Source organism: Peromyscus eremicus, chromosome 2 (assembly GCF_949786415.1).
Source record: "Peromyscus eremicus chromosome 2, PerEre_H2_v1, whole genome shotgun sequence".
Taxonomy (NCBI): domain Eukaryota; kingdom Metazoa; phylum Chordata; class Mammalia; order Rodentia; family Cricetidae; genus Peromyscus; species Peromyscus eremicus.
In genome coordinates, this window is record NC_081417.1 from 62,870,870 (window position 1) to 62,883,538 (window position 12,669).

The 12,669-nt window shown below is 47.7% G+C and overlaps 1 protein-coding gene across 1 annotated transcript; it reads right to left on the minus strand.

The window, feature by feature from the left end:
* Positions 1–1,667: 1,667 nt before the first annotated feature.
* On the minus strand, positions 1,668–7,965 carry LOC131903546 (protein SPATA31F1-2-like). Its single transcript, XM_059254173.1, is given in 5 exon segments — positions 1,668–2,479; positions 2,481–5,517; positions 6,567–6,627; positions 7,098–7,143; positions 7,728–7,965. Coding segments are annotated over 5 exon segments (3,930 nt in total). The 5' UTR covers positions 7,872–7,965; the 3' UTR covers positions 1,668–1,837.
* Positions 7,966–12,669: the final 4,704 nt, after the last annotated feature.

Here is a 12,669-nt window from a genome sequence, read left to right on the forward strand (position 1 = left end):
GATTGGGGAGGTGAGGAGAGCTAAGATGTTAGCTACACTCTGAAGTGTACAGCAGGTACTTGTGATACTCAGGGAGCTTGGAGGCTAGCACGTGCTTTGGTATGCTAACAGGCACAAATATCTAGCTGAAAGCGGTCAAGGACCTTCTGGAACTTCCACAAGTGCCATCTTCCTGGCCTGCCACAGCTGAAGGACTTCATGGTGGGCATGGATTGAGCCACCAAGCTCCCAAAGCATCCTAAACTGGAAGCCAGGTGGTGGTGGCGCACACCTTTAATCCCATCACTCGGAAGGCAGAGGCAAGCGGATCTCTGTGAGTTTGAGACCAGCCTGGGCTACAGATCGAGTTCTGGGACAGCCAGGGCTACACAGAGAAAAACAAAAAACAAAAACAAAACTCCAATAAAAACCAAACAACAACAACAACAACAACAACAAAACAGAACCAAATCAAACACAAGCATCCTAACTGGAGAAGATCTCCAGGTGGAACCCAGAGCCATGTTGTCTGCCCAGCTGTTCCCACCAAAGGAGATGTCTGTCTAACCTTTACAGTAACATGACATTGTAAGCAATGGTTGTGTGAACAATCTGAGCATATTTGAACGGCAAATCTCAGGTGGACATCCTAATTCCTGACCACTGCAGAGTCCATCAGCTGTGCTTCCTGCAGGATCTGATGCCTGTTTGGGCCCATGCATGCAGGTAATGCAGAGCCACACATGCAGAAAAAACATCCATACACATAAAATAAAAATAAAATGAAAGTATACTGGGAGAGTCAGGGTAGCAGAAGGGAGGGTGGGCTAAGACTGAGGTGCGTGTGGTATAAACAGAACATGGGAGTACGACTCGGTTCAAGCAGTCAGCCTTAACGGTCTCAACTATGTTTACATCACTTCTAGTGCTGTGGATCTTTGCCGAGAAACTTGAAAGCTCCATTCACTCCTTTATCACGCAAGCAGCTTACAGTGACCTTACTCCTATCGCCCACAGTTAGGCCTTGGGCTAGCCTCCTACTTAGGCTTATTTTAGTGCTAAGAAAAATGACCTTTTGCTCCTTATGTGCCAATCAGGAACACAGGGGCCTTGTCCCAAGTATAAGAGCTTCCTCTATGTGCACACCCTCCCCCCCACCCTCTCACTCCTACCCCCTCAACCCCCCATACCCACACCACCATCCCCCCATAACCCCTACCCCCACTCCCCCCCCACCACCACACCACCACCACCCCCACCCACACCCACCTCCACCCCCAACCACCCCCATCACACCCGCAACCACCACCACCACCCCACCGCCTTCCCTGGATCCAGGCACCTAGGCCACACAGCTGAAGCATGAGAACCAGGAAAAAGGGGCTGAAGCAAGCTTCTAGATGGGTTCTGAAAGATATTCCCAACACCAATGGGGTGAACAAGGAGATTCCGTGAGTCAGTTGTGATATTTGTCGTACATGCTTATGTGTGTTTTCTTTTTAGCTACTTGCCCTTAGTAAACTCAAAAGCATCCCCTGAAGAAAGGTGCACTAATGGTTCTTCTCTCAAACAAGCATGAGAATTCGGGGCTAACTCTCCTCTCCTGGATGGGGGGGTGGAGGGGATGTCATCACTTCCTTCATACTTTCCCTTAATAATATACAGCAGAGACAAGGAAAGACAGACTGTTTACAGATACAGAATATATTTGGGGTGGTTCTTTAACCCACCTGTTCATTAAAGAAAATGACAATGCTAGTGCTCTTTAAAGGATACAGAGGAGGGGGAGCCTAGAGGCTGCCCTCACCCTCCGTGGTCTCCATTGGCAGAACAACATTTCCGAGGGGAACCTGGGGACCTAGGGTGGGTTTCTGTATTGAATGGCATAAGCCAATAGAGGACAGTGCCGAGGACAATGTCGGGGCCGGCGTGGTGCTGAGACAGAGCGGAGCTGTCGAGGGCCTGGCCAGAGCTTACTGTCTGAAATGTGGGGAGCAGTTAAGAAGGATGCGATCACTGACTTCTCAGAGGACACAGACTGGGCCTTGGGCCCTCTTCTCTTGGTGAGGCTTTTGGCTTGAGGCAGACCCTTGTCAACATTTTCTTTACTGGTTTTAGCCGCTTTTCCAGGTATTGAGACCTTAGGTTCCACATGTGTTTTGCCTTTTATCTTGGGGTTAATTGCATAAAAAAAGGATTTCATCTTAGTTTTCAAGCCAGCCTCTGGAAGGCTGGGGCTAGCATGAGGAGAAATTGGCATCACCTGCCCCTCTGAAATGTGGTCTTGCCAAGTTTGGCCCCCAAAAGGCTTTCCCTGAGTTGGTGGGCGAGGGAAAGGAAGGCCCCGGGAAGCCTGGGAGGCCACAGGCTGGGGGACCTTAGCAACCTTTGCAGGCTTTGGGCTGACATTTACCTTGGCTTGACTGTCTTGCATGTCATGTTCAGGCTCTCTCTCCACCAAGACTTTTGGAGGTGGCTCTGGGAACTCAAGGTCAGGGGGGCTCCTGGGGGCTGGGCAGACAGGGATCCTCAAGATGAGAACTCTGCCTCTGCTGTGAGGAGCCTTGGGGTGTCCTGTGCAGAGGCCCTTTTTCTGGCTCCTCATCTCCATCATGGTGTGTTTTTTCACTGGTCGGGGAAAGCCCAAGATCTGCATCCCTCTCTCCAAGGTCCCCCACTGCCTTGGGTTTCCCTGGCTCTTCACTCTTTTCTGTCAGCGTGGGGACATGGGCTGAGGACTTGCTCTTGCCTTGAGGCTCAGTGCTAAAGGGTTTCTCTAGGCTGGGCTCGTCCCCACTGGTCTCCATCTGAATACAGTACACTTGGGACTCCATCTTATTCCTGAGTTTTGAGGCCTTGGAGCCCCACTGGGCAGAACCATGGGGCACTGTTCTGGAACTAGGTTGGCTTGGCTTGTGGCACACAGGCTGCCCTGCAGTGGCTGGCTGTTTTTTAAGGTGGACCCTGTTTGCATCTGGGGCTGGAGGAGAGTCACCTGAGCTGGGCAGTTTTTGGAGCTGGGTGCCTTCTGGGATACCTAGACTCCTGACAGGATCCTGCATGGATTTACTCTCTGGGCCTGCTGCATTTAACTCTTTGAGGTCATCAGCTGTTACAGGAAATCCCAACTTTATCTCTAGGACCTTTTTTTTCAGGTGGAAATTCAGTTTCCCCAAGATCTCTCTCTGGCTGTCTAGAGGCACCTTCTCTGTCCTTCTTTTCACCGGTCCTTCAGGATGGACCTCTCCTGTAGTGTCCACAGAAGCCGCTTTGTCATCCCGAGTACAAGGTTCAAGCCCGCTCTGACATGGGTCTTCACGTGGGATCATCTGAGTTAAGGGTTGTTGCTGTGGGATTTTGACAGGTCCAGGCGGCATCTCTGTGGTTGCAGAGTGGCTGACAATCGCTGGGGATGCTGCTCTAGAGGGGGTCACACAGTAAAGGGCAGGCAGGCCTGACAGGAAGGCCAGATACTTATGTCTTAAAGTTGTCTCCAGTTTCTTAATGGTTTCCTCAGGCAGGGCATGGGGCCGCTTGCAGTGTTCAACGAGAGTACCTGATGAAGCCCGCTTCTCCTGGTCGAAGGCCCCTGGTTCCAGAGGAACAACTTTGTGATGTAAGTCAGAGTCACTTTCTGCCTGTAGCTCCAGGGGCTGGCCTGGTGAAATTTTGGAGAAGGGAGTCCCTACTGCTAAGATCCCGGGAGTTCTGCGTTCCCAGGAACTTTGGACACAAGCAGGGACCTTGCCCTGGTGGATCTGATCACATTTGGAATCAACATGGCTCTTCAACTTTGCCTTTGCCTGGATAAAGAAGTGAGGCATGGGGACTGACAATCTGTCCATTGCAAGTGCAAACATGTCACCAGACCCATCAGCCTCTGGGTGGCCTGGCTGTGGGATGCTCACACTGGGTAGCGCCCTGCTGCTGCAGGACCGGAACTGTTGGTCGGTAGAGGAGAGCAGTGAGTGAATGGAGCGTTGGATCCTCTGGGGCAGGCCCCAGCGAAGGTGAATCAGGTGCTTCTGGAGGTGGAATTCCAGCAGCCTGCGTGTATGATCTGGGATGAAGAAAAGGTCTCTGGTGAGGACTGAGAAGGACTTCCCTGGACAGGAGGCTTTTAAAGTCTCCTGTGGCTTTGTTTTATTGCATGGCTTATATTGTATGTGGCTTTGCACATGGGGAGATCTGGGGGTGACACCTGGCAGACCCCACCGAATCTGAAGCTGTCTTTGTAGAAGGTGCCATTCCAAGGTTTTACACTCAGCCAGAGTCAGAAACGGCACACTGAGCTGAGCGTCTTGATGTTCATACAAAGGCTCGTTTGAGGAAGTTGAGGAAAAGGGAGGGGCTGCCTTCGGTAGAGTGTGGGGCAGCAAGGGGAAGGGTGGGGACTCCTTCAAGAGATCTGGATCTTTGTAGGAGGATTGGGGTGTGTCCTTGGAGAGATCTTGAGTGCCTAAGAAGGAAGTAACCAAGGACTCACTGTGCATAGAAGGGAGGCCGCAGAATAACTGAGTGCATGTCTTCTGAAGATTGTTCCTGGAGTCGTTAGCTTGTCCCTCAGGCAGTAGAGAGATGCCACGTAGAACACTGTGGTCAGGAGTGAATAAGGGCTTTCCCACAGGGCTTGGGATTTCTTCACAGTGTATTTTTTGTTCCAGGTCCACATTAGACCACTCAGAAACCCAAAAGGTCTGGGTAGGTTGGCTGTCTGTACATGAGCACCAGGTCTGGTGGGAAATATTCCCAAACCTGTCAACATAGTTTCGAGAAGTAGTATTCAGGATAAAAGAAACTGGCTGGTTATTTTCAGGCTGGAAATACATTGGTGGGTTTGGTATAAGTTGCCTTAGGGACTCCTCTACACGTCTGGGGAGCCCCCATCTTTGGAAATGCACCAATTTTTTCACATGTAGCTCAAGAAGCCTTAGCACTTCAGGACTGAGGAACGGCTGGGAGACCGTGGTAACAAGAGACAGGGTCATAGGATGCATGGCGCGAGTACTCTCTGGGTTCGGGGTTTGAAAAGAGATCTGTGAGTTGAAAGACTGGTGGTCTTGGTTCTGCTGGATGTAGTTTAAATTGTTGTGCATTGTCCCCCCTGCGGTCATTAAAACCACAGGCTCCCTAAGCCCTGAAGAAGCCACCGTCTCAGAGACCATGGGCATGTCTGTCCGACGAAATTCCTCTCCTACTTGAAGGAGATCAGCATAGCATTGTTGAAAACCAACTGCACTGGTCGACTGTGTTAAGTGTTCTGTCAGGTGTGCTAGTATTGGAGTCCCAGATGCTGGTGGAAGACGTCTGGAGTGCCTGGGACGATGCTCCACGTTCTGCTCAAAAGACACTCTGGATATGGGCAACATCTCCAGGCAAGAAGAGCCCGGGGGCAGCCCCGACAAAGCAGGGGAGGTCTGGGTTCTCTCACTCTGCAGCAGCTGCTGGATCTCTAGAGATGCAGCATCACAGATGTGGCAGCAGGGGTCGACACACAGGAGCTGCCGCACATATTCCTCCTTGGGGAGCCAGCTTTGGCTAGGAAGAGAAAAATGGCCGCCATTAATGATGGAATGATGTCTGCCCCCTTGGAGGAACGTGTCTGGGGACTGCTGTGCTCTATCCTCCGGTCCCACAGTTCCAAGCCTACACTGTGACAAATGAGGTCCTTGTGGGAACCATTCAAAGTATGGGATGTTCCTGCTGCTGTACCCAGGGAATCAATGAGATCATTCACACTCTCTAGAAATTAAGTAGAGGATAAGATGATAGGCTGAAGGTGTCCCAGCAACTGCCCCACCCCCCAGACAGACAGGAGGTGATGTCAGCGGGGTCCAGCCAGACCCAGGGCTTGCTTTGCCCTTGAAAGGGAGGAGCTGGAACAGGTATGACATGGTGACTTCTTCATGCTAAAGCCACTTTCTTGTCAATGTGGTGTCTGAGTGCAACTCCAGCAATGTCCTTTACAGAGTATGCACTAGTCAGTTCTGAACTGCAGAGATCCTAACAGACAGAACTGGGTATCGGGTGGTTCTTCCCTCCTGAGGTGTGAACCATCTCTGCCCTGACAACCCTCTCAGCTGGTGAACTTGCCTCCATGGCGTTTCCCCTTCCGTCCATTAGCCCCCACACCCTCTTTTTCCTTCTTTCATATATATTACATCCTAACAGAAGTTCCCCTCCCTCCATCCCTCCCCGTTCTCACCTCCCTTCTCCCCCAGATCCATTCCTCCTCTGTTTCCCTTCAGACAAGAGCATGAAATTTGCAGACAAATGGATGGAACTAGAAAAAAATCATCCTGAGTGAGGTAACCCAGACCCAGAAAGACACACATGGTATGTACTCACTTCTAAGTGGACATTGGCTGTTAAGTATTGTGCTACAACCCACAGACCCAGAGAGGCTAAGTAACAAGAAGGGCTCAGGATGGGATGCATGGATCTCCCTGGGGAGGGAAATACGATAGATTTTTGTGGACAGACTGGGGGTAGGTGGGAATGGGAACAGTTACCCCTTTTTCCACCTCTGGCCCAGACTAGGCCAAAAAATCATTACAGCTTAGAGACCACAAAGGTCAAGAGGTCACCTTTTCATGATAGTGAGCAGCTCCCAGGGCTTCTCAGCTTCTTCCCGGGAAAGTCTCCTGGCTGCGGAATCAGGACACAGTGTTATGTGGCGGATGAGCATTTCAAGGGTGTCTCGTAGGAATCTGAATAGCATGTCTTTAGCTCAGCAAGAGGAATCTGAGGCCCTAGAGCTAGCGCTCTAGGGCGTGTTTGGATATAGGATTCCTATTTCCAGTGCACTGTCCCCGGAGGGGTAGTTAATGCTATGCTTATTTTATTGATAAACCTACCGGTGAAATGAATTCTAGTAAATGACTGTTAAGGACATCTTAATTCTTCAGTTCTCTGTTGTCAGGAGAGTAAGACAGAGAATTTTTTTTTTAACATTCTTACATTCTGATTTCCCATTCAGAGCAGTCCTTTGAAAATGTCACCGGTTAGTGGCTCTGGAGCCTCAGAAGTTAGAGCACTTGGCACTGGGCAGGGTCATAGAGAAGAGGAATGTGGGAGCTCTCCCGGGGGCGGGGAGTCGGGGGACACTGGGACTTTACCTCTTGATGCGGCATCTCTAGCCCTCTGCCTGACTTTTCGGTGACGCTTAAAAAGAAAAACATTACAGTGTGAAGCTGGGACTGTTTCCTTTTCCATGTCTGTAACGTGACAAGGATCACACACGTTTCATTTTTCCTTTCAGTTACCATGTGCCCTTTTGACACTCTCCTACACTGCCCCTTGCTGTCCTCTACCCCGCTTCACCCTGACCTCCCGTCTCTGCATCCTTCTGGTTCTCATGGAAACTGATCTGAACTCTATTTCCTAACCAACTACTGAGTGAAGTCCTACTGGGAACTGCGGATAAAACAATAGACCCATCATAGGATGTGTTCTTACATAAAAGACCTTTTACATATAAATGACATAACAAATTGAACTGGGAAATTCTCCTGTACTGGGAGATTTGAAATAATGATAGTCTTCTATTTAAACCAATAGAAAGATTTTGGGCTCATCACTCATGAAAGTCCTCGTAAGGGAAGGCTTCCAGCCTCACAGAAGAAAGGTATTATACTCTTGAAAGTATCACATCCCATCTGTCAGATAAGGGTAGCGAGGTCCTAAGTAGAAGGTGGGCAGACACTGGAACTTCTCAGCTATCTCAGTCGTGGTCAGGGTTTCCCTACCCGGCAACAGCTCCTTGTGTGTTCGCACTTCAATCTGTGGTAATTCTGTTGCACTTGCCAGATAATTAGGATAATGATGAAAATGTAGAAATAGGCGTATAAGGAGTATTCAGTATCCCACAGAAAGTAGGTAGAGCTCAACATGGTCTAAACCTCATCAGTACGAGGAGACCAGCCATCCCTATTCCTAGGACATTCAGAGTCCTAGCGCCTAATATCTCCCAGGGCGAGCCTTGTCATGTCTACCTCACAGAGGATAGAACCGGGCCACCAGACTGCATCACAAAGCCCTCAATTCCGTAGGAGAAGCTCATGTATGTGGTAATTTGGTCTGTAGAAGAGGGTATGTGGTCATCGTATAGGTTGTGTACCCTGGATCTGAATATGTCACATTCACAAAGTGTGCCTGGTCCTCATTGGCACTTTGCACTCACTGCTGACACACCAGCCTGTTGGCTTGGCTCCTTTCTTCACAACTGTGTGGTTGCTGCTGGTGGCCAGAGTCTGGGCTTGGCACTGCCAGGTTCTTGACATATTATTCATTGAAATGAGCACACACAGATTTGCAAAGTGGGAATTTTATTCAAAGCCAAGTGATAGTATAGATTAGAAAGAAAGAATGCCATTAGAATAGTGACAATGGGCACACGAGGAAAGGGCCACAAGGTCCCCAGCTACTGTTTGGCGCTTCCTTTTATGGAATTTAAGAGAAGGAAGAGATTGATTGCATGGGTGACTCTTGTCTTGATTGACAGTTATATAACCTCTGTGCTACTGTGCATACTCTTTCCCATAATGCATCTGATCTTAACCATATTTGGACTCAATCATTATGTGTAGACATAGTCCTTATGCACAGGCATAAGATGGTAAATAGGGGATTCTCCCTAAAAGTTCACTCAGAGTACATACTTTCACCTTGTTACACATGCACCCCAAATTAATTCAAGCCATACCAGTTCTTCTACCCTCTTATGGGATGTATTTGAAACATCTTTGAATAGAAACTGTCCAAGTTTGTTGGTTGTTAAGAGTGCAGAAACTTATTCAATTCTTTAGAGATAGCTATGCATGCAGCTCAGTACATAAGGGGGTCCTAAGTTGCTAACGTGTTATTAGGTATTTTGTTTGGAGAGGGGTTCGTGTGCATAGTCCAGGTGCACTATTAGAGGGATGTGTGCATAGTCCAGGTGCATTATTAGAGGGATGTGTACATAGTCCAGGTGCACTATTAGAGGGATGTGCTGTGGGATGGTCTGTATGTCAAGTGTGTTGCTGATTGGTGGGGCAAGAGTTTCCACCTAAAACCTGAGAAAAGATTCTAAAATGGAGCTAAAAACAGCTTCCTAATTGTCTCTCTCAAATGAGCGGCAGCTGCTGGTTTGAGCTACTGGCGGGTTCCTAGCGTGTGAGCTCGACCTGCAGTATGGCGGGAATGAGGCCTCTGCAAGTGGCACATTAAGCTGCGTGGATTTAGCCTTTGCTAGTACAAAACAAAAAAAGAGGTTTCTGGGCTACACGCTGCTTTGATAGAAGCATAGACCCACTATTTCTGAGAGTTGATGGCTCCCAGAGCTGGCTGAAAATGTACCACCGCCATGTTGGGAAGCTGAAATGGGCGGAGCCAGCAGCCATAGCGCCAGTGCTGTTTCAGGCTTAGAAGGCTGCAGTTTAAAGCAATAGGCTCAAGCTAATATAAAAAAATAAGCCACCTAAAGATGAATATTACACAGAGAATCTGGATTGTGTTGTCTTTGGGATTTTTAACTGCAGAAAAACATTTGATTACAAAAGCTGTTGAGTTATACCAAAATGTATATTTTAAAGGTACCTTGACTTCAAAATTTGGATGTAAGGATATGTTGCTTTGGAAAGGAGACTCTGCTTTTGTTTCCACAGAAAGCCAGAGGCTATGGATTTGTTCCAGATTAAGATACATCAGGTTTGACCAGCCAAGACCACCTGAAAGGTCCCTGATGACACCATGGCCCAGATGATCCAACATCCAGAACCATTTCAAGGCAACTGGCTCAGACGATACACCCTCATGGACTACTCCATAATCCTAAAATATTCTTTGTGTCCCCATAAGATACAGCGCCCCCCTCCAGCAGGAAGTAATAAGAGAAGCTACGCCCAAATTCCCAAATATACCAAGCTGACTTTGGAGATGTGTAAAGGTTAAAACCTTCCTTTTTAAGAAAAGAAAAGGGGAAGTGCTGTGGGATGGTCTGTATTTCAAGTGTGTTGCTGATTGGTCAATAAATAAATCACTGATTGGCCAGTGGCCAGGCGGGACTAACAGAGAGGAGAATTGAGAGAACAGGAAGCTGGGTGAGAGAGACACTGCCAGCCGCCACCATGACAAGCCGCATGTGAAGATCCCGGTAAGCCACGAACCATGTGGCAAGGTATAGATTTATGGAAATGGATTAATTTAAGCTATAAGAACAGTTAGCAAGAAGCCTGCCACAGCCATAGAGTTTGTAAGTAATATAAGTCTCTGTGTTTACTTGGTCGAGTCTGAGCGGCTGTGGGACTGGCAGGTGAGAGAGATTTGTCCTGACTGTGGGCCAGGCAGGAAAACTCTAGCTACAGGGATGTGTGCATAGTCCAGGCGCACTATTAGAGGGATGTGTGCATAGTCCAGGTGCATTATTAGAGGGATGTGTACATAGTCCAGGCGTACTATTAGAGGGATGTGTGCATAGTCCAAGCCTAGTGGAGTCCTAGGCTGCTAAGCTATTCTTTTTTCTTCTTTCTTTCTTTCTTTCTTTCTTTTTTTTTAATGAGACAAGGTTTCTCTGTGTAGTCCTGGCTGTCCTGGAACTCACTCTGTAGACCAGGCTGGCCTCGAATTCACAGAAATCTGCCTGCCTCTGCCTCCTGAGTGCTGGGATTAAAGGCATGCACCATCACTGCCCCACTTGCTAAACTATTCTTAGGCTTGTCTACTTATAAGTTAGTCATCCTCAAAAACCTGAGTATTTTGGCACACCAGGCATGTCGCAGGAAGAGTGGCTGGGACAGAGGAACTTCTGAACTCTCCTTCCTTACCTGGAAATGTGTCTGAGAAGCACACAGGGGCTCAGGGAGAGAACCTAGTTAAGGGTCAGAAATGAAGATCTTCAATATTTCACTGAAGGGATAACCAGATATCAGAGATTCAAGAAGGGCTGGTGTGGCAGGAATGCTAAGGTGGCCACACTTTTTTTTTTTAATTAAGCAAACTTTTATTGAAACTTGCATTGTAGTACTGAAATGCATTTGAAGCATAACACCAACTAAAGGAAATTATGACACCAAATCCACGCCCCCCAAACACACTGAGATCTACCCAATCTACAGTTTTCATTTGTTTCTCCCTAGGCTTTGTTCCACACAAATCTGTGCAAGTTTTCAACATCAGAATTCTTAATTCTGCTTGAGGGAAGGGAACAAGAATCAGACCTCAAGCCAACAATATGTCGCTAGATCTACTAGGTTACTGTTCACATCCAGTGTAAGTACGGGGTCCTCAAATAAGTCAGTCCTTAGGTGCTGCACTCCGATTTGATACATAGCATACTTAAACTAAAGGCCCAGGCAGTGATCCCCCCACAAAGGCAGCACTATCTTTAAACGGCACTGTACGAGCAACGAGGAGAAGCTTCCCGTTGGAGCGGAAAGAGATGTGAACACTGCTCTCCATGGAGGCTTACTGACGCAGCTTTCTTGTGGAGCTCTGTCTAAGGCTTTGAGTGTCTGGAGGTCTTTCTATCCATGTCACATCCTGCCTGCTCAGGGCAAATAGTGCCTGCCTGCACAGAGGGGTTAGTTGGCCACTGCCAGCCTGAATAATGAAATAGCTGCTAGTTGTTGCTGTATATTCTTTTTTTTTTTTTTTTTTTTTTGAGACAAGGTTTCTCTGTGTAGTTTTGGTGCCTGTCCTGGATCTCACTCTGTAGACCACGCTGGCCTTGAACTCACAGAGATCCACCTGGCTCTGCCTCCCAAGTGCCGGGAATAAAGGCCTGCACCACCACCGCCCAGCTCTGTTGTTGTATATTCTTATAGGAATTTTGCTTATTATATGTGAGTTTAAAAAAAATCTAAGAAACAGCTGGAGAGACGGCTCAGTAATTAAGAACACTGTCTGCTCTTCCAGAGGTTCTGAGTTCAATTCCCAGCAACCACATGGTGGCTCACAACCATCTGTAATGAGATCTGGTGCTCTTTTCTGGCCTGTGGTGCACACATGCAGGCCAGAACACTGTATACATAATGAATAAATAATGCGTAATTAATAAATAAATAAATAAATAAATAAATAAATAAGTCTAAAAAAATAGAAAAATCTAAGAAACAGGGCAAGTGTTTTGCAGGTCATTTCTAGGGCCAATCACTCTTGTGTTCTGCCATTAGTTTATGCATTTGCATTACCTGCTTGATCCCCGTGGATATTGTGACATTTCTGTAACGCTCAGGATTTCTGAAAATCCAGCAAGAATGGCCTTATAAAAATCTTTATATACCAGATCTGTGAAGAGTCTATGTCATATTTCCCCCAGCATCCAGCCTTTCTCCTTACTGGTGTGATGAACACTTATTCCCAAGTTGAGTAGTTCCAGGGTGTGTTAGGTATCTTCCCATCTTTATGACAAAATTCTAGATTGTCAATCATCTGGAGAACAGGAAGATAGTATTTCTCAAATGTGTTTCTCACTTGTGTTATGGTTTGGATCTGAAAAGACCCCCAAGGCTAGATTACTAGATTCTCCGTGGGCCCAGGGGAGGAAAGATTTATTTAGACCCATGGTTTCAGTACACCGTCACTTGGCCCCATCATTCTGGGTCTATGGGAATGGAAGCGGAGCCTCTTGATGGGGATGGAAGCAGGTGGCAAGAAGAGCTCCACTCACCTCATGAAAGCTAGAAAGTAAAGAATGAGGGAGCAGAAAGA